This window comes from Hypomesus nipponensis, chromosome 13, assembly GCF_054491055.1.
Source record: "Hypomesus nipponensis isolate SF chromosome 13, ASM5449105v1, whole genome shotgun sequence".
In the NCBI taxonomy this organism is placed as follows: Eukaryota; Metazoa; Chordata; class Actinopteri; order Osmeriformes; family Osmeridae; genus Hypomesus; species Hypomesus nipponensis.
This window is the reverse complement of record NC_140373.1, coordinates 11,614,634-11,635,874: the sequence shown is the minus strand read 5'-3', so window position 1 is coordinate 11,635,874 and position 21,241 is coordinate 11,614,634. Positions and strand designations below refer to the sequence as shown.

Genomic DNA, 21,241 nt, shown 5'->3' with positions numbered 1-21,241 from the left:
CACGATTAGAAAAAATATGAAATGTCTAAAATCGGTGTAGTTATGGCGCAGATGGGATTTGCTTTAACCATATAACCAGAGCCATGGAAGATTTCTGTAGGAATGGCTTCTGCCTCGGGCCCTGTCCTAGCCTCTGCACATTGCATGTGCATTCGGAATGTTGAACTTGCTTCATAGTACAGGCCCCTGGTTGATATACTGTATGTTGGTTGATATATTTTCATATGTATAAATATATTTATATGTATATATATATAATGTTATATGAATGTTATATGAATACTGGGACCCACAGTGTAGCGTAGCATCAGTAGAATAAAGGCATATTCTATCAATCTTACAAATACATCACACATACACATACATCACAACCCCCCTGATTTCATGACAATTTTATTTGGGTACAAAAAAAAAGTACAAAATAAAGCATAGAAAAAGTGTTTATAATTATGAAAACAACGTCAAAGACAAACGTTTTGGTAATGTATCATAAAAGAAAAGGCAGCAGAACAATGTCAATCATTAAAAATACAATCTACAGTTGGGAATGCATTTTGTAGTGCTGTTATGACCGGCACTACTAGAGCAAGACATGAACATAGAAATCATGTCTGGGTGACAAAAAGCATAACGACCTTCACAGGTTCCAAAGCAAAATGTATCAACCTCAAGCTGAATACAGAAGTAACCATGTCCTCATTTTGTGATTTTGATATTGAACCCCCCTCAAATACAATACAATGGTATGGTATGACGAATGTCAGTATTTGTTTATCACATCAAATGTGCAATTACATTCACTGCCTTCTCTCAGTCACTCCTCTTCAGGTAAGGCTGGGTCTAAGGTAGGCTAGATCAACCCCTGTCTTGTTAGTTCAACTGACCCACACGACACAATGGTGTCTTTGAAGATGACAGCGTTAACATTTCTAACAAATCCACTCAGTAGCTTGACATAACATTGACACATTGTAGTTCATGAAAAGCATTGACTTTCGTCCCTAAGCTATCTTTAATCAACTACAGGTCCTGCAGGTCATTCTTAGAAGCGTGGGGAGGGGGAGGGGGGGGGGGGTCATCTACAGGGTGTACTGACCAGAGAAAAACACATGTAGGCCAGTCAGGGATACACACGGTTTTTGGGGCCCATGATGAGGTCATACTGTCTTTACGCTTTCTATTGGTGAGTCTCTGTGATCAGCCCAAGGCATCAGGGAGGGGTTGGGGGGGGGGGTCCCATCAGGCAGATCACACTCCCCGTTCTCCCTCTGTCGGTGACCTAGAACGAGGGGCTCATCCTGGACCTCCCTGCCCAGAAAACAAGCTCCGAGGAAGGGAGAAGTCAGCGACGTTCCCTCCAGGCTCGGCTAGCCAGATCAGTGCTGGCGTCGGGCTGCCTCCCGGCTCTTCAGTGCCTGCGCGTGCGCTGGCCCCCGGCCCCCGTGGTGGTGATGTAGAGCAGGGGCTGCCTGAGCTGGGACACACGCTTCAGAGTGCTTGTGTGAGCCAGTGGGGAGGGCTCTGAAAAAGACAAGCCAACCGTTGGGCCAAACTCCAGCACTGGACGGACAATAAGCCACAGCTCTCGCTTAGTCCAAGGAAGCTCGACATACCACCGGACCGGCATGGAGGCATCTTAAGACAAGCGTTCTCTGTCATTTATTAGTGTGTTATGCGGCGAAGAAGGCTGCCTGACCTGTTTGCTGGCTGTTGTGGGGCAGCCGGACTTTGGTGAGGGGAGGGACCCCCCTGTGCTGGGGGCGGAGCAGGGGGGCCTGGGGCTGGCCGTTGATGTGGAGGTGGGGGTCTGATGTACTGTCCAGAGGGCGGAACCGCTGGGCAGTAGTGGTCTTTGACTGAGGCAACTGGGGGATTCAAATAGCATACGGGTTAGGTTTAGTTTGCCCATAGGGAACTGTAGTTCACAGTCCAAAGCCAATGACATCAGCCAGTTGATCAAACAAACACTCACCGCCTGGCCGGTGACCTCGAACGAGCGGGAACGCCTCTTCCTGCGACGGGCTTCGAAATCCTGCTCCCGGGGGGTGGGGATCTTGGGGGCGGGTTGGGCGCGGTGGCGCGGGCGCGTCCACGGGCCCTGGGGCCCGGGGCCCTCGCCGGTGCTGCTGGACAGGTTGTCGTCGGAGGTGGCGTGGCGCAGCTCGGGGCTGGGCTGCCGGCCGTGGCGCAGGGCCGGGCCCCTGGGGGGCGCCTCGCTCAGGGACAGGCTGCTCTTCTGCTTCTTGGGGTCCAGGGGGGAGGGGGTAGGGGGCAGCCGGAGGGCGTCCACCTCCAGGGCTTGGGAGCGTCGGCGGGCGGCCTTCACCGCGATGCTTTGGACGCCTTTCAGGATCTGCTGCCTCTCTGTGGAGTCGAATACCGATTTGACCGCGCGTGAATGAACGCGGCTTATACCAACTGGTCCTTCCTCGGGTACACAAATCCAAGACACGCTACCGTGCCATCCATCTTTGAAAATATATCTCTCCCTTCCTCCGTCCGTCCCCTTTCCCTGGGTCTCCGGGGCGGGGTGACGGTAGAAGGGGAGTCTCTTACCCTTGTGTGAGAGGGGCACGTCGGCGCCCGTCTCGCTGCTCTCGGGGGAGGAGTCCAGGTGGCTGCTGACGCTGTGGCTCAGGTGGTTGTAGCTCAGGGCGCTCTCAGGGGCGGAGGGCTGCAGCTGGAGAGCACACGGCAAGCAGGGTTACAACCACACACACAGGGTAATCACCACACACACAGAGTAATCACCACACACACAGAGTAATCACCACACACACAGAGTATAATCACCACACAGGGTAATCACCACACACACAGAGTAATCACCACACACACAGAGTAATCACCACACACACAGAGTAATCACCACACACAGAATAATCCCCACACTCACAGGATTACAACCACTCCAGGTGTTATCATATGACCCCCCAGCTCCCCAGGGCAGGTTCATATCCCAGGTGGGCCTCACCCCCCAGCTCCCCAGGGCAGGTTCATGTCAGGTGGGCCTCACCTCTCGGTTGCCGTGGCCGTTGATGTGGATAGGAGGTGGCGTCATCACCACCGACTGCTTCATCTGTCTGGCGTGAGGACTGTTCTTGAACATGCGGTTGTTGTCCCTGTGTGCGAGAGGAGAACGTTGTCGACAGACGCCCTCAACAAAGACGGAGGGAGGCGCTGGTTTGGTGCAGTGGTTCGCAACCAGACCAGGCGCCAGAGTTCACAGGGGAGGGGGGGGGGGGGGGGGCAGGTGATCTCATTTGCTTTGAGGTCAAACGTGCATAAATTGTTCCACTATAATTGAATTGTAAAATTAAAATGTCTTAAAAAATCATATGCTTGCATTGCCAAGTCCTATCTAAAAAATTATAATAACGGCAAAGAAACGTAAAAGCGGTAATTCCCCAGAAAAATAATGTGTGCACTCAATCAGTTTCAGCTAGCAACTCGTTTTTCCTGCAGTCAGACCATCACTATTTTATGAATGAAACGACATGTTTAAGATACGTAAAACTGCTTAGGATTCATCATCAAAAAATACACTTTTTATTGAATTTTACATTGTGGCTGTGTCAAAACCAGTGTTCACATGATGTGCATGTGTGTATGCAACAAATGTCCCTGTTTCAGTTAGTTGGTGAGGGAGACCGAGGAAAGAGCTATGTAGGTGCTGTTAATCACTTCATCATTATGCTGATAATGAATCATTATTATAATTTTAGTAACTATATGTGCGTGTTTGTATAGGCCTACAGTACATTATAAACAAAGATAACCAGCGAACCAAAGAGGAAAGAAAAACTACAATTGAAGTACATTTTCACCAATAAAGATTTTGAATGAATCACTTTATTATTTTGGTGTGTGTGTGAGGGGGGGGGGGGGGAGCTCAGCTTTTTTCGGTAAAAGCAGGGGGGGGGGGCTCCAAGGGAAAAAAGGTTGTGAACCACTGGTTTAGTGAACGGGGCCCAGGCTCTTACCCTACTGGCTCAGGTAGGATTGGGGGCAGGGTGTGGCGGCGGGCCCGCCCCCGCCTGGTGTCAGAGCCCATGGTTCGAACGCTCTCCTGGTCCGAGTCGGGCTCAGGCAGGTGGCCTCGGCCCCGGCAGGGCAGGGCGATCTTGGGCAGGGAGCCCTCCTGGAGGGAGGCAGCAAGGGGAAGGACTGAGCATGCGTGTGGGTGGAGCTTCTACCTGTGTGAGTGTGTGTGTGTCTGTGTGTGTGTTTTCCTACCTTGAAGGTGCGCCCGGTGTACTTATCCAGGGCCATGGCTCGATTCAGGTTTCTCTCATCCAGCTCCCTCACGTACATCTCGTACAGCTCCTGGAGGTGGGGTGGGACCAGGAGGCTGTGGTCTGCAACACACACACACACACACACACCAGGTTAGACTACTTTCTATAGGAGAACATACAGGAGGACAAACGAACGCCCTCGCTTCACTGGCTTCGCGTGGAATGTTCAGCAGTCCTTCTCCGAGGCAGGCGACCTGACCCAGGGCCTCTCGACAACACATCTCACCCAGACCCCGGCCGCAAAGCGAGGGTAAGGAGCGCTTGTTCACTGCGGGGGCGGACGCACCGTCGATGAACCGCCTCTGCTGCTGGATGATGTCGTCGCACAGGAGCCTGTGCTGCTCGTAGCGCTGCACCGCAAAGTCCTTCTGGCGGATCACGTTGTCCTTGAGCAGGGCGTGCGACTGCATCTCGGCGTTGCCGATCTCCAGCTCGTGGACCTTGCAGAGGAGGCCCAGCACCTCGCGCTGCTCCTCGGAGCTCACCCGGCGAGGCAGCAGCTCCTCCAGGCGCTGGGCGCGCTCCCGCAGCTCCAGGAAGCGGCGCTCCAGCGACGCCTGGTGGACAGGAGGAGGAACGGCGGGTGAGACGGATCGTGCTGTCGGTTTATGTCGGTGTTCTGCAGTCAACGGCTCGGCTGTACATTTCGAAGATCCACAATGAATACTATGTATCAAATAAATGATCTACTTTGTAAAGATGACTTTTACGTTTATCGCACACGTTCGGACATTTATTGATAGCCGCGAGAGTGCGAAGATGAATAAATACAACGTGTCTCGGTCTTGTTGGATGAGACGTTCTAACAGAAGAACCACAAATGTGCTGCACCCACATCCCATTCCAATCCTATAGTCAGTGTGCTTGTGTTGCTGTCTGGTTCCCTCTAGAGGCCACGGCGTGGCGCGCACCGACACGCACCTTCTGCTTCAGGACCTTTTTCTGTTCCGCCATGAGGGTGACCAGGGTCTCCCTGGCCACGGCCACCTGCTGGGTCTCGGTCCTGTCGGGGGGAGATTCTGGGGAGTCCGAGTCCTTCTCACTCTCGTCCTTGTTGAAGCTCTCCTTCCTCTTCTCAGCTCGCCACTTCCTCCTGCGACGGATTCTCTCCTGCTCCCAGCTACGGAGGCAAAACGACAGGAGCGGATCATGGTCTTTTGTTCGCGATTGTTTGTTCCTTCAACCCTGGACACCTGTGCTGTTGGGGGAAACCGACCAGATCATGTGAGGAGAATCGGGCTCAGGCCAGGCACGAGGCCTCGTTTAGCAGGAAACAGTTACATTGCTGAAATAAGCCAGACCTGTCAATTGGGTCGTAAGTCTTAGCCAGGTATTATGGCTCCGAAAATGTTTTGGTCCAGAGCCAACAACGTGCAGGGTAATCACAACGTTCTCTTGGGACACTGACTCAGTGATGGTGTGCAGATGTTTGGACATGTCCATCTGGAGCTCCATGTTGCTGTTCTCCAGCTCCATCAGGCTCTTCCTGATCTCCATCTGCTGGCGGAAGGCGTCCAGGAGCTGCTCCCTCAGCTGGTCCATCTCAGTCCGGCTCTGCTGGGAGGAATGAGCCTGCACCTCCGCTATGGAGGGAAGAGAGGAGAGAGGGGAGAGGAGGGGGGAGGTGAAGAGAGGAGAGGAAGGGAAGAGAGGAGAGAGGGGAGAGGAGGGGGGAGGTGAAGAGAGGAGAGGAAGGGAAGAGAGGAGAGAGGGGAGAGGAGGGGGGAGGTGAAGAGAGGAGAGGAAGGGAAGAGAGGAGAGAGGGGAGAGGAGGGGGGAGGTGAAGAGAGGAGAGGAAGGGAAGAGAGGAGAGAGGGGAGAGGAGGGGGGAGGTGAAGAGAGGAGAGGAAGAGAGGAGAGAGGGGAGAGGAGGGGTGAGGCAAAGAGAGGAGAGGAAGAGAGGAGAGAGGGGAGAAGAGGGGGGAGGCGAAGAGAGGAGAGGAAGGGAAGAGAGGGGAGAGTCGGGGACAGGAGAGGTGAGGAGGAGAGATAAACACAGGACAGGACGGTCAAACACAAACGCGTCCTCGAGCGGTCCTCGCACGACATCAGCTGTTGTCACTGACGAGGTAATTGATTTCCAAGGATTTGGACAGTGAGGCTTGGGGTGTAAACAAGTCTGGGAACAACATTGGTCTGAGTGGCGGGAGAGGAGGGCAGCGAGCCGCGGCTGGGGGCATTACCCTGGACGTGACGGATGTCCGTGCGGTCAGAGTTCAGCTGGCGGCCGGCCTGGTCGGCGATCTTCTTCTTCAGGCGCAGGATCTCACTGCGCAGGTCGGAGATGATGTTCGTGTACTGAGCAATGTGGTAGGACACGTTGAACAGGTTCCTCTTGACCTGCGGGGGTCGACCACACGGCGAGCTGGTTTAGGAACCGGGGAACGGTGGAGAAAGGGACGGGGTGGAGGAGGGAGGGGGGAGGGAGAGGAGGAGGGGGGGGGGGGGGGAGAGGAGGGGGGGGGGAGAGGAGGGGGGGGGGAGAGGAGGAGGGGGGGGGAGAGGAGGTGGGGGGGGAGAGGAGGAGGGGGGGGGAGAGGAGGTGGGGGGGGAGAGGAGGAGGGGGGGGAGAGGGGGGGGGAGAGGAGGAGGGGGGGGAGAGGAGGGGGGGGGGGAGAGGAGGAGGGGGGGGGAGAGGGGGGGGAGAGGAGGAGGGGGGGGGAGAGGAGGTGGGGGGGGAGAGGAGGAGGGGGGGGCTGCTGGGGATGAATTTGTTTTTTTGGGGACACACACACACACACAACGCCAAGCTCACCCGCGTCCGGATGCTTTTGGCGCGGTCGGCGTAGGACAGGGTGTTCCGAGACTCCTCGAAGGCCAGGGAGGCGGGGCTAATGTGAGCGATCATCACCGTCCGGCTGTTCCCGCCCAGCGAGTCCTGCCAATCACAAGACAGTCAGGCCACGGCGAAAAGGCGACACGTCGACGGAGCGGAGGGTGGAGGGATTTGGAGCGGGCGCGTCACAGACCCGCGGCCGGCCAGTGATGGCCAGTGATGTTTGGGTTCTGACCTTGAGCAGGCGCGTCAACTTGCTGTCCCGGTAGTTGACGTACTTGTTGCCGTGCTTCTCGCTCAAGGCGTTGATGCAGTTGCCCAACGCCAGAAGGGACCGGTTGATGTGCGCCCCCTCTTTTAGCCTCTGACCCCTGTTTTGAGTCTGAGAAAGAAAGAAAAGAAAGAGAGAGAGAGAGAGTGGTCTTTGTCGTCAACAGAAACCAGCTTGAGCTCCAAAACCGACAATAACATTCTCAACCAGCAGAGGGCACTGCATCTCAACATTTGTTCCCCACCCCGTCCACATGCCCGCCGTTGCCCTCCACAGCCGCCCACAGTATCCTTCCCCGGAGGAAGCCCACACTTCACACAGCGTCCACATCCAGACAGCACACAGCCCTGTCCTCCACAGCCCACAGACGGGGTCCCCTCGGCAGGGCTGATGAAACACTCTTTGTTCCCCCCGAGCTTAAAGGACCACATACGGGACGTCCGCGGCCAGGCCATACATCCACGTGAGCGGTTAACCTTTCAGTCTCCATGGTAAATAAGTGCTTTCTCCCTTCAGGCGCGATTGAATGTCTTTTCCCTCGTGTTGTGAGGATTGTACGAGGAGAGGAGGGGGGAGGAGGGGGGTCGGACAGCCTTAATAAAGATGGTAACGCCAAACATTCATCATGAGTGGCATGTCAATGTGGATAACGAGGCCGGCCTTGATAATGTTCCGACGACCGGGGAGCAACAAATTGGACCAGCTAATTGTTCTTTGGAGGAAATTCCGCTGCCCTCAGAAGAGGCATGAACAAAGTAGCCTTTATGTGCACGTCTTTCACGGCATCCGCTGAACACGTCAACACGCCGACTCCCGTCGTTGACAGTTTTGGAATGACTCCATAAGTGTTTATATAAAACCATTGGAGTACCTAGTTACAGCAGGGCAACCATTTTGTCATTCCGACATAGAGAAGCTGATATCAAGTGTCATGAGTTGCATAAGCCCTACAGAATGCAATAGACACATTATCCCTCCTAGGCCCCTTGTACTGCACGGAGACTTGGTGCACTGTCGGGGCCTCTAGGAACACCTCCCTGGTGTTATACGAAAACAACAGGAGGGGGGGTGTGTGTGTGTGTGTGTGAGGGAGCGTGTGTGGGATCGACCCCAGAATGTTTTGCAGAGGAGAGAGCACATAAACTGTCTCCGTCTCTCTCTCTCTCTCTCTATGTCTCTCTCTCTCTCTCTCTCTCTCTCTCTCTCTCTCTCTCTATGTCTTTCTTTATCTCTCTCTCTCTCTCTCTCTATGTCTCTCTATGTCTCTCTCTCTCTCTCTCTCTCTCTATGTCTTTCTTTATCTCTCTCTCTCTCTCTCTCTCTCTCTCTCTCTCTCTCTCTCACACACACACACACACACACTTGACCCATGGAGCGCTGGAACCCTGGCACGTGCCCATGCTTGTGGCTGTACTCTACCTTCTGTCGGCGAGACCGAGAGACCTCTCACGTAACGGGCACACAGAAGGAGAGAGAGAGATCCTCCCCACATGTGCGTCCACCCAACCGCAAATACACCTTGGAAACCTCGGGCCCATAGTCTTCCCCCTCCCCCCCTCCTCCCCCAATGAGCCGTCACCTGCGAGGCACGCTCGGAGCCGGCCAGGTCGATCATGAAGAGGCGGGCGAAGCGGACCTCCTGCAGCACGTCCGGAGAGCGGCTCTGCTGCCTCACGGCCACCTGCAGCACGGCGTGGGAGCGGGACGACGTCTGATTGGCCGCCGTGGGCTCCTGGGTGCGCTGCTTGTTGCCTTTCATCAGCAGTTCCATGATCTGACGCACACACACACACACACACACACACACACGTTTAGCATTGCGACGCGAGCTAGCCTCGTCGTCAAATCGGAAGACGCCGTGCGAGGGCTGCTGTTCCATGTTTGTTTCGATGTGCTGACGGCACTGTCGAGGCAGATGGGAAAAGTCTTTATCCATACATTTATCGCATGCGATCCTGCTCTAACCAAATGGGTTTGTGTGTGTCAGTCTATGCGAGTGAGTGCTCATTTGTCTTCCACGCTCGTGCATATGAGCTGACATCAAGAGTTGGAGTTTGCTCACCTCGCGCGCATTGATGGTGGACACCTCGGTGATGCCTGCCACCTGGATCTCCCCCTTGGAGTCCTCTCGGAGGTCAAGGAAGCCCAAAGACGGGTTCAGAAGGTCCCGGATCATCTCGTTGTAGATCTAGAGGAACCAGGAAGCAACGCGGGGCGAGATGTAAACACACGCCAGCCTCCGCCATCCCTACACGCAGGATATTCCGACGCCACTGTCACCGTTTGGTGGCAGCTCACTGGGGCCACAGACCAGACTAGGGCCGCAAGTGTCGAATCCACAGAGCAGGGTAAACAACTCATTCGGACTGCGTGGCCTTAAGGGTCGAGCTCAAAACAGAGGGCAAACATGGGCCGTCTGTCCGAGTGGACTTATTTCAGCAGCTCCGTCATGCCTTGTGAGGCTCTGTCAGCAGAAAGGCCGGTTCCTCTCAAGATAAGATCATGTGGGGTAGACTGTGATTCCGAAACACACACATCAAAGTGTCAGGTGGAAGGTGACATCCCAACCTTGCCGCCAGGAAACAGAGAGACTCAGGACAGACGGATGGGATTAACAGTGTGTCCACTGTTAGAGAGTGGAGTACTCGTAATTCGCTTCCCTGAATGACCCTGCTCGCTAACTGAGCTAACCCAGACCAGGTGGGCCAATTCAGATGGAAAATAGGGCAAATTATCGGGTTGTTCTTTCCATCCCTATGAAGGGATTCGGGGAGGGAAGCATAACAGATGGGAGAGAGGGTCAGTTTTTAGAAGAAGACGTTTTTAAATATTTGTTATTGTCCAACAGCGCACTACGCGCGCATGGTGTAGTGACACTTGGTGTAATGTCGGTCAAAGGCGGGTTTGAGTTTCCGTGTATGGATGTGTGCGTGTGTGTGTGTGTGTGAGAGAGAAACAGAAAGAGTGAGAAAGCCACACGAAGCAGCATCTGGCGTGACGGTGAGCAGGAGTAGATGTGTGTGCATGGCCGGGCCGGGCCGTAAAACACCTAACCTCTTTGTGGAGGGAGTTCAGTGGCAACCAATCGCTCCCTAGAAACGGCAAACACACACGTCACGGACACAGCTCCAGGGCAAGCTACGCTAGGACCACAGACCAGACTAGGACCACAGACCAGACTAGGACCACAGACCAGACTAGGACCACAGACCAGACTAGGACCACAAGACCAGACTAGGACCACAGACCAGACTAGGACCACAGACCAGACTAGGACCACAAGACCAGACTAGGACCACAGACCAGACTAGGACCACAGACCAGACTAGGACCACAGACCAGACTAGGACCACAGACCAGACTAGGACCACAGACCAGACTAGGACCACAAGACCAGACTAGGACCACAGACCAGACTAGGACCACAGACCAGACTAGGCCCACAGACCAGTCTAGGACCATAGACCAGACTAGGGGAACAAGACCAGACTAGGACCACAAAACCAGACTAGGGCCACAGACCAGACTAGGGCCACAGACCAGACTAGGACGACAGACCAGACTAGGACCACAAAACCAGACTAGGGCCACAGACCAGACTAGGGCCACAGACCAGACTAGGACGACAGACCAGACTAGGACCACAGACCAGACTAGGACCACAAGACCAGACTAGGACCACAGACCAGACTAGGACCACAGACCAGACTAGGACGACAGACCAGACTAGGGCCACAGACCAGACTAGGGCCACAGACCAGACTAGGACGACGGACCAGACTAGGGCCACAGACCAGACTAGGGCCACGGGCCAGCTTAGAACACGTTACAACTTACTAAGAGACCCTTCCACTGGATCTCATGATCCGCATCTCTCTACCCAACAGCTCAAACAGTCCACAAAACTGGTGGTGGAAACACATGTCAAACCAAATGACAGGGGCTTAACAGCGGCTTCCCAATGTGTCTTTTTGCTGTCTCTCGTCATACTCCCCCTTGCTCTTTTGAAAGACATGATTGGTGATTGTCCACAAACAAAAATGTGTTCACTGTGCATCTCTCTCCCACATCTGACGATGAATAGAGGAGTGCTCTTTTCATGCTCTGTTCTTTATTAAAACATGTCCGTCATCTGTCTTTCTCTTGCTTTCTTTCACTCGCTCTCCGGCTCTCTCTGTCTGTCTCTCTCTCTCTCTGTCTCTCTCGCTCTCCTCCCTTGTCCTGTCAGACTGAACACGTTGAAATTATGCCGTCTGAGTCACTAGTCTTTGTGGTCCACTGTTATATCCCCACCCCGAGTTTTCTAAAGGAAGAACATTGTTGTTATTCTATTCAAGCATGACAAGATGGCTGCCGCTTGCTGGGTTTGAGCTGTTGTTTCTTATAAGGTACAGGAGGGAAAAATACTAAAACAACATAGAAACTTGAACATGTCCAAGGTCCTGTAAGAGGAAAATGATCTAGTTGAACATGGGTCCACTTACAAACCCCCTTGAATCCCCCTTTTAATTCCATTACAAGAATAGCTTTAATCAAATCCAAAAGCAATGGAGCAAACGTATTTCCAAGTCTTCCTTAATGTCATTAACACTGTTTAGTTTTGTCCTGTGCTTTTAATTCCATTAAAAGGATTTGGCAATCAAGGATGATGTGTTCACCAACACAGTGGCTGTTTGTTCATGAAGACGCCCATTGCCAGTGTCAATATTATCCCGAGTCCACACAGACTCAGGTCTGGGTTTGTTATAACTCCCCAAACAATCAATTATTCTATCACACGGTCACTGAGATAATCTCTCAGCCAACCAGGCACCAACTCGACTCAACCAATGAGAGTTCATTGGCAGATAGGAAGACAACATCGCATGCGACTGGCCAGTGGTTAGCAACAGTGTTATCAGTGATGAATCTTCTTATTGACAGTCAGAATCTTATCAGATAAAGGGGGCTTGCGGATCTGGGCTGCGGCCCTTTATGGGCAATTAGTAACACATGACAACCAGTCCTGATCTTCACCTCTGATGAACTCGGCGAGGAAGAGAGTGTGTGTGTGTGCGTTGCGTGTGGGTGTGTTTCAGGGTGTGCGAGGGAGTGGCATGCGTCGTCAGGTTGGATGGGTTAGGGTTATGGTTTTATTTCCACGAAAGCGGACTCACCTCCAGGTAGGACATGGAGACGCTGTACTGCATGTCATCGCTGGTCTCCTCGATGGCACGGAACAGGTCGTTCAGAGTACGAACATAGATCCCTGGTTCCTTGTCCGTCCCCAACATTGTATACGTCTTCCCACAACCTAAATAGAGACGCACACACACACATGCCACAAATGAGTCAACGGCCATTTCAGCTAGTCACGCTCGATTCTTTGAAAAGCATGGCTGCTGGTTCTTGGTTAGAGACCTTATGTCTGGGAGAGTTTCACAGACAAACACACACACACACACACACACAGAGACGACTGAAATCCCTGAGTTGACTTCTACATGAGCAGATATGAAGAGTGAGGAAGTCTTATGACTTCTGTGCAATGAACAATGGGAGGTCAAGGAAGATGTCGGAGGAAGAGGAGGGAGGAAGTAAGGAAAGAAGGAGGAGAGAGGGCAGGACAGAGTCGCGGCATAGGAGGAGGAACAGATTACAGTTGGAGACAAGCCTCGTCGGCTGTTGCTGTCTGCGCTCCACTCATCAACAGGTGTCACCCATGACAACACATCCCTCTCTCACGTCCCCATAAAAAAACCAGGAGGACTCCTTGACATCAGCTTCCTGTCGCACTGAGGAAATCCACAGACCGGGCCAATTAGCCTCCCCTGACGGCAGGCTTTATCACAAGAGCGGGAGATGCTACGGACTGTGACTGGAATCCTTCCACGGATATTAGGACAACAGGAAGTGAGCTGGGTAGCTTCGAAGTCGGGGGGGGGGGGGTGGGGGGGTGAATTAGCCCTCAAGGAGGTCCTCGCTGGCTGACAACCGAGGCCGGGGTGGAGCCGCAGGAGATAACAGGACGCCTGAGAAGGTCAGACGCCCTCCATTTACGCCATTTACTCAGCAGCAATCGTACAGCACGAGCATCGGCCGTGAAATTGAAGGCAGACAGTGGGTGGCTGTGAACAAGCAGTCGGAACGTAGCGCGCACACACCAAACACACACCACACACACACCACACACACACCACACACACACACCTGTGGGTCCGTAAGCGAAGACAGTGGCATTGTAGCCTGAGATGAGGCCCTCAATCAGGCCCTTGGTGGTGGAGCGATACACTTCCTCCTACGCGGGAAACACAGGAGAACGACAGGTTAGCGACATTGCGGTCCGGCGTGCGGCGCGCCACAGTGGAGCCCCCGCCATCCTCTCACCTGATTGGCCGAGAAGTCGAACGCCACATCGAACATGTAGGTCTTCTCCCTGGAGCGGTTGGCACGCAGGATATCGTCAGGGTCCTCCATAGGGTCCATGAGAACCACCATCTGAGAGAGAGGGAGACAGAGGGAGAGAGAGAGACAGAGGGAGAGAGAGAGAGAGAGAGAGAGAGAAAGAGAGAGAGAGACAGAGAGAGAGAGAGAGAGAGAGTGGGGGGCGGGGGGGGCAGAGAGACAAAGAGTTTAACGATGGGCCATTACGCCACATCCATCTCTCAACTTGTATCGGCAGCAGCTGGATGTTCTCATCGCACGGCATTAGGGCTCGTCAACCCCGTGGCCTCGGCGTCGACCAAACATCCTCCCAACACCTACAGGCCCCCTCGGCCCTCGACCATGACGGTCACCCACGGCTCCTAACGACCGCCTGGCCCCGACGTGACCCCCCGTGAGTCTCACAGGACGGACGCCAGGTCCAGCGGCCGGGACGAGTGCAGGCAGGGATGATTTAAGGGATGACAGTCCGCCCTTTTTAGCCACCCTGCTCAACGGGGAAGAGGACAAAAGACCTGACGTCGGGCGAGAGGGTCAGCGCCGCCTTCGACGGCGCTCCCCCCCCCCCGAACACAGAGGGATTGATGGCGACCATTGTGTCCTCCGTGTCGTTTACCGGGAGAGAGAGATAGGCCGGAGCCATCATGCACAATCGTCCCTGACGTCCAACCCCACTTAAGGCCATTCAGACGCAGGCTCGCTTTCGACGGCGGTCGGCAGGGGCTGTACAAAAGGGAACGGCACATTGTCGGGCTGTAATGACCATAATAATGACGACGACTCATTCAATGACGCCAGGGGGGAGGGAGAGATGGCGAGGCGGAGATATTTTTTTCCCCTCGCTAAGTGCCGGTCGAGTTCCCTGCACCTCCGCCCTCGTGAGGAAACGTTGGCCCCGCCCGGGAGGACGCTAACGAGCGCCACGCTTGGGACTCGGAAACGTGGCTCTTGAATACTCACCGGGGGAACGGGGTCGAAACGCTGCGCTTCGTTCGCGGGCGGGGGGGGGCGCGGCCTCGAGACGCGCGGTCTCGACTCGTTTGATGACGCCCCCTCCCCCCTCCCCCCCCTCCATCCCCTCCAGCGCCAGACCGCTCACTTTGAAGCCCCTCGATTGAAATTCAAGAGGAGAGATCTGACTTTTAAACACATACTAATTACGGAGGGGGGGGGGGGGGGGGGGGGGGGGAATGAGCTCGTAATCAGCACACATCGGAGAGGAGAGAGGGAAAAGGGAGGAAATGAGAGAGGGACAGATGCCCAGAGCATGTTTAGGGCACTGCAAGGAAGAGAGAGAGAGAGTGGATTCGAACCAAGGGGCCCTGCGGTGAGGCCTTAGGCTACAAGGTGTGGCGAGAGAGACGAGGCGAAACAGGAGAGCAGAAGAAGAGTGGATTGTGTTTGAGGGGTCAGGGGAACAGCCGAGGATCTGGCCAGGAAGTCTGACCAGTATCAGGTTGTGACAGGGGAATGATGACTGCAATGCTAAATACATGTTCTCCTCTGTCCTTCTAAAACCAGGGTACACACACACACACACACACTCCAGCAGCGATGACGTACCAACTCAGTTCAGGTTTCTCAGGAAACCTGTCTCAGGCTGTTGTAAGCTACCAAGCTGGTGTCTGAGGCCGGGGCCGGGGCCGGGGCCGGGGCCGGGGCCGGGGCCGGGGTGTCCTGGGTATGTGACCAGGCCAGGGGAGGGACTTCCACAGGGGATTCACTCCATCTCTCTGCTCGGTGTCCCCAGCCACACCACATAGCCTGCGTGTGTGTGTGTGTGCGCGCACGTGCATCTGCGTGTGTGTATGCACCGTTGTGTGTTTTGAGAGAGGGCTTTTGCACAGACGAGCATATGCATCTTGACAGCCATGTGTGGGATCAATCGAAGGATTAACCATTGGCAAATGTTAATCCTAATCGGTATTGAGACGGTCTTCCCTTATATTACCTTATTCATATCTTATACGAATCTTGGTCTTTTTGTTCATGGAGTGTTACCAGATTCTATGCTCTCTGTTGTGCTAGTACCAGTGATAAAAGATAAAGTGGGGAAGCTAAACAGCTCTGATAATTACAGGCCAATAGCTTTGGCCAGTCATGTCCAAAGTGCTGGAGACAGTTCTACTGAGTAGACTTGAGAGGTATGTCCTGTCTACTGACCACCAATTTGGTTTTAAAAGAAAGCATGGTACTGATTTATGTATTTTTGCACTAAAGGAAATTTTAGATAAATATAATAGGCAAAATTCCACAATGTTCATGTGTTTTATTGATGCTTCTAGAGCTTTTGATCGTGTTAATCATGGGAAATTGTTTTTAAAATTGTCTAAAAGTGGGGTTCCTGGTTTTTTAATTCGAATCTTGGTCTATTGGTACTCGCATCAGGCAATGAGGGTGAGATGGGGGAGTGTAACATCTGATCCCTTCCATGTTACCAATGGTGTTCGCCAGGGCGGAATTTTGTCTCCTTTTCTTTTTAATATGTATATGAATGACTTGTCTTTGATTTTAAATGCATCTGGTACAGGCAGTAGGATTGGGGACTCACTCATTAACCACCTTATGTACGCAGATGATCTGGTCATCTTTAGCCCATATAGTGCTGGTCTACAACAGCTTCTGAGAGTATGCACACAGTATGGTGATGATTTTGACATAAAATACAACGCAAAAAAGAGTAAGATCATGATTGTCAGAAGCAGAGGAGACAGACAGTCAACCTTCCCTGACTTCTATCTGTCTGGCACTGCACTTAGTGTGTGCAGTGAAATTACATACTTGGGCCATATTATGTCTAATGACCTGTCGGATGACAAAGATATCTATAGGCAGCGTCGGAAGCTGTATGCACAAGCGAACATGCTCTGCCGTAAGTTTAGTATGTGCTCTGTACCTGTGAAAATCTCACTCTTTAGAGCGTATTGTACGCCGCTGTATACTGCCCACCTGTGGTGTCGTTATAAACAAGGCAGCATTAGAAAGCTTACAGTGGCCTATAATGATAGCATGAGGCTACTGCTGAGAGCTCCAAGAAGCTCCAGTGCAAGCCAAATGTTTGTAAGTGTTGGGGTCCCTACCTGCTCTGCTGTGTTACGTGGCCTGATGTATGGATTAATGTGTAGGGCATCTGAGTCTGAAAATAACCTAATTGCAGTTTTGGCCAACCCTCTATGCAGTTCGGTCAGATTTTCTTCCAGACTGTGGAACCATTGGCGATCATGTCTGTATGCTTGGCACTGAATATTGTGAAAGGCTGTGTATTTTTTACTCTGTGTTTGTGTATTTGTTTATGTTGTTTGTATTGATATGGATCCCCCTGGGTCTGAAATAAAGAATTATATTATACATTATAATATATTTTGTTTTTTTTCATATAATACAATGATTGACATCAGTTATTGTATTGCAGCAATGTCTCCTTTTGAGTGTATTTCCCCATTTCCTGTGCTTAGACCGGGATTGAAAGCTGCCAGGGCCATATGAAACAAGAGACAAGTTTGGCTTTGTGCATTCACCTGCCTTCTTTTCCCAATGCCAGCTGCTGTTTCCTATCGCCACCTTCTCTTTGTGTTCATTCTGAAAATGAGCTTGCTGACCTTCATGTTGCAGCACACCATTTCCATGGTTTTGATCTATTCATAATTCAGAGTCCTACTTCTTGTCTGGTGTTATGGTCTCTTCCCTCAGCTGACTGATGAACGTGTTTCAACTCCAGAATCTAGACAGAAGACATACTTTTGGTGGAAACAGATCTTTCCACCGGAACAGACTTTTTCCCTTCCACACATGCCAAACACCCTGTAGGCACACAAGCCTGGAAGACTGGGAATGTGAGTAGCTCAGAAGTCAAAGATGTCGGACAGTTATGCGAGGAACAGTAGGACATGGACCATTCCTAAGTTAATCAAAAGAAAGTATGGACTGGCTGGGTTGACACAAGATAAAATATCCACGTATGGGTATGACCCTACAGAGGTCTGTTGGCCAGTAAGAAGCATTGTGATTGAAGAGTCCTCCGGCCAATCAGCTTGCGAGCACCAGTTTCACATCATTGTGACTGTGTAGCTATGGACGCAAACACTTCACACGCACGCGCACGCGATATCCTTTCATCCTCAAGCAGCAGGTCCGGACAAGCAGGGCGGCCGAAGGCTTGGCTGACCACATGGGAAGGGGCATGCCCAGCACACTCCCACGCTGTGTCAAGTTTGGCCTCGACACAGCCAGTCAGCAGATAAGGTCCTTCTGTGGTGGTGGTGGTCGGTCTCGACCCAGCCCACATCACCACAAAAGGCTACAGGTGAAAGTGGAAGGACAATAAGCACTCTATTCTCCATCCATTCCAAGAGCTGCCCGGCGATGGACCAGCTGCCCAGCAACCAAATCCACAAACGAACCGGACACAATACGTGCTACCCCCCCTCCCCCCCCCCCCCAAATCAAATATTACAGACCACTTCATAGTTGATGTTAACCGACCCAACTGACAAAGCCGTGGGTAAACAGTGCGCGTGCGTGTATTCGGGCACCATTGTCCGGCGGTAGCAGAGCACACACAGTCCAGTACAGTTCACTGTGCCGTCCTCGATCACACTGAGGCGACGACCAAGAACCGAGGTACACCTGCTTCACTGCCAACCTGCTTTCCCAGAGAACAGCTTATCATTCTGCCATTGTCAGGGACAAGTGTTTTCCCCCGCTGAGCACATTCTCAAGCCCAGCAGATTGTCACGGTACGATTTCCCCACTGCGCAAATGGCCAGGCCTGCATGTCTGCTTTAACCAGTGACCCGACATCACTTCCCCCTCACTCCTGACTGAAGGAGACGTCAGTCGGCTGGACACAAACAGGGCACGGGGCCTGACAAACACAACACGCGTGCCGCGTGTTGAAATGGAAAGCAATTTCCTGCTCGACGGCCCTGACAAAGTAATGTGTTTTTTTCATCAGGGCGCAAAGCGGCAACAATGGATGTCAACCCCGCAAAGCCGCCCCTCGGTTAAACGCGAGACTCGAAACAGCTTCCGAACACAATGGGCGGGAGCGTGAATTCAGACACCGGCAAAAATGTAAAAAAAGAATCGACGGGCGGGAGAGAAGCCTTTTTAAATATTGATGCCTAGTCATGGGCACCCATCACCTCAAGTCATAACAACAGCTTGCTTATGCAGCGACATGAAACCAATTAGTGAGATGGTGTCATTCCAAACACGATCAACAGCGATGGCGCTGAATGGGCCGGATCATGATCCTCGAGGCTGATAGGGTTTCTCATCGCCAGCCCCAGCAGCTCTGCCCTCGGGCCGCGACGCTGACTGGAGTGGCGCCCCGGGCCGGTGCCACCCAGATGAGCTCCATAATTGAAGGCCTGGCTGTGGTTTCACCTGCCTGGTGCTCTCTGGTTCTCTGACCCCTTCCCGTTCAGAGAGACACACACACACACATACATACACTCGTGCCAAGTATTGCACACTCATGCGGGTATTGCGGCGGGTACCGGGAGACGACCTCCCTCCCTCCCTCCCCTCCTCCCCTCCTCCCTCCCTGAAACGTTATCGGATGGAGGTATGGATGACATGAGAAATATCCAATGGGATCATGGGATGTATAGGTGTCCAACCTCGACCAGATGGTTGTGTCACAAACGGGTCATGACACGCGTTCATCTTGTGAAGATATAGCAAAAGCACTGAGTGCAGCTTTAGGGTGTGACCACGGTTAAGCCGTGTGATGCTGACAAGTCTCTCCCACCAGGCCCCCGTCCAGACCCTGATAACCCAGTGTTGGTGACGAGGAGCTTCCTGTAAACATCCCAACCAGAGGATTACACTCATCCTCTTCCCAGAAGCGCACAGGCCACAGTAGTAATCAGCCCCCTCTAAGGACATTAGCTCATGAAAGAGAGAGAGAAACAGAGAGAGAGAGACAGACTGACAGATAGACAGACAGACAGATAGCAGGCAGGCAGGCAGGCAGGCAGGCAGGCAGGCAGGCAGGCAGGCAGGCAGGCAGGCAGGCAGGCAGGCAGGCAGGCAGGCAGGCAGGCAGGCAGGCAGGCAGGCAGGCAGGCAGACAGGCAGAGGAATGATTTGTAATCAAGGAAGGCAACATGGCGCATGGTGAGATTGGCGTCAGCTACAGCCTGCAAAATGAGCCGGCCTCAAAAAACGTGCCACACATGTGGGATAGAACACACTTTTAACACGCTACACGGGATAGTGATCGGTCCCAGACAACCACATGGCATGGACGAGCAGGTGATGAAAGAACTGATCATGTCGAGCAAGAACAGATGGGCAAGGGGGGGGGGGTCTGACTCCAGGAGATATCTCTCTATGCATGTGGAGGGATTGTGTAGCGCTAACGGGTTTTGGGACACGTATGTCCATGGGGTTTACTGCTTGTTTGCGAAGAAGCGGCTGAGCATGCATGGTGGAGATAAAGACTAAAAGGGTGTGTGTGTGTGTGTGTGTGTGTGTGGCCGTGTGGTGACACCATCCCCTTTTAATCCTGTCCCCCGTGGCGACTCACGGGTTGCCATAGCAGCGGGGAGGTGGGCACGGCACCCCTCTCTGAGGAGGCGCACACAGACGGACACCTGTTGCCATTAGGCTAATGATGAGGAGGGGTGGGCCATCTGGAAGCCAGTCTGAGGCCCTGTGGACAGAGGGGCCAGTAACTCACACCGCTCCAAAGGCGCCCAGCAGCTGTTCGTAGCCGCGAGTAATACACACAGACACACACACAAAAACACACACTGGTTAGGAGGTACATGGGGGATTATCTTTATCTTCCAGTTGGAACATCTCCAGCCCTCCTTCTGTATCTATCCTCTCATCTTCGGGATGCTCTCCTCCTACAGACTATCGCTGCACTCTCGCTTGTTTGCATGCGTGTGTGTGTGTGTGAGTGTGTGTGTGCGTGTAACAGGTGTCACTGGGTCGCTCGTCAGCGTTGCCCACCTGCGAACCCCGCTGTTGGATTGCAGGGTCCCCTCTGAGTCACAAACGTAACGACTACCTTTCATAAACAGGGCTTCAGCTAGGCCACTGAAAAGCGAGCCATTCGAGGGGCATGGGTGGGCAGTGTTTATACTGAGGAATGAGGTTACCGGTTCAGTTTGTTACATGTGTGCGCATCTGGCCACATAACCCCACAAGTTCTCTATGAGTCACGCCTTGGTGCCTTGAGTCGTGGCATCAAACCACCAGAGCCTGTTTACGAGGTCATCTGCCGACCACGTTATGAAATCAAGTGTGAAAAAAGACCGGGACCTTTACCTGGCAACCTTTACCTGGCAACCGTTTCAGAGCACAATCAGAACTAGAACTAGAAACCCCCACCCCCCTCTCCATCCCATCCTCCCCCAAACCCCAACAATGGTATATCCCGTTTCAGGGGCTCTCCATTCTAGCTGCACTGCTGTGGACCAGACCGTGTACCCGATACAGGGTGCTTAGTTGCAGCTC

At 53.1% G+C, this 21,241-nt stretch overlaps 1 protein-coding gene across 2 annotated transcripts in view; it reads right to left on the bottom strand.

Moving 5' to 3' along the window:
- Positions 1-391: 391 nt before the first annotated feature.
- Positions 392-21,241, bottom strand: part of kif19 (kinesin family member 19) — a 30,802-nt gene continuing 9,952 nt past the window's right edge. For both annotated transcript variants that reach the window (XM_084671134.1, XM_084671136.1), the window contains 18 exons: positions 13,712-13,822; positions 13,535-13,622; positions 12,502-12,638; positions 9,408-9,533; positions 8,925-9,119; positions 7,310-7,456; positions 7,054-7,176; positions 6,482-6,638; positions 5,707-5,881; positions 5,220-5,418; positions 4,585-4,855; positions 4,237-4,358; positions 3,984-4,141; positions 3,017-3,122; positions 2,557-2,680; positions 1,973-2,364; positions 1,697-1,865; positions 392-1,521 (listed from right to left, as the gene is read on the bottom strand). In XM_084671134.1, the coding sequence (XP_084527260.1) occupies positions 1,409-1,521; positions 1,697-1,865; positions 1,973-2,364; positions 2,557-2,680; positions 3,017-3,122; positions 3,984-4,141; positions 4,237-4,358; positions 4,585-4,855; positions 5,220-5,418; positions 5,707-5,881; positions 6,482-6,638; positions 7,054-7,176; positions 7,310-7,456; positions 8,925-9,119; positions 9,408-9,533; positions 12,502-12,638; positions 13,535-13,622; positions 13,712-13,822 (2,913 nt within the window). In that variant the 3' untranslated portion in view covers positions 392-1,408. The remainder of the gene's footprint in view (positions 1,522-1,696; positions 1,866-1,972; positions 2,365-2,556; positions 2,681-3,016; positions 3,123-3,983; positions 4,142-4,236; positions 4,359-4,584; positions 4,856-5,219; positions 5,419-5,706; positions 5,882-6,481; positions 6,639-7,053; positions 7,177-7,309; positions 7,457-8,924; positions 9,120-9,407; positions 9,534-12,501; positions 12,639-13,534; positions 13,623-13,711; positions 13,823-21,241) is intronic.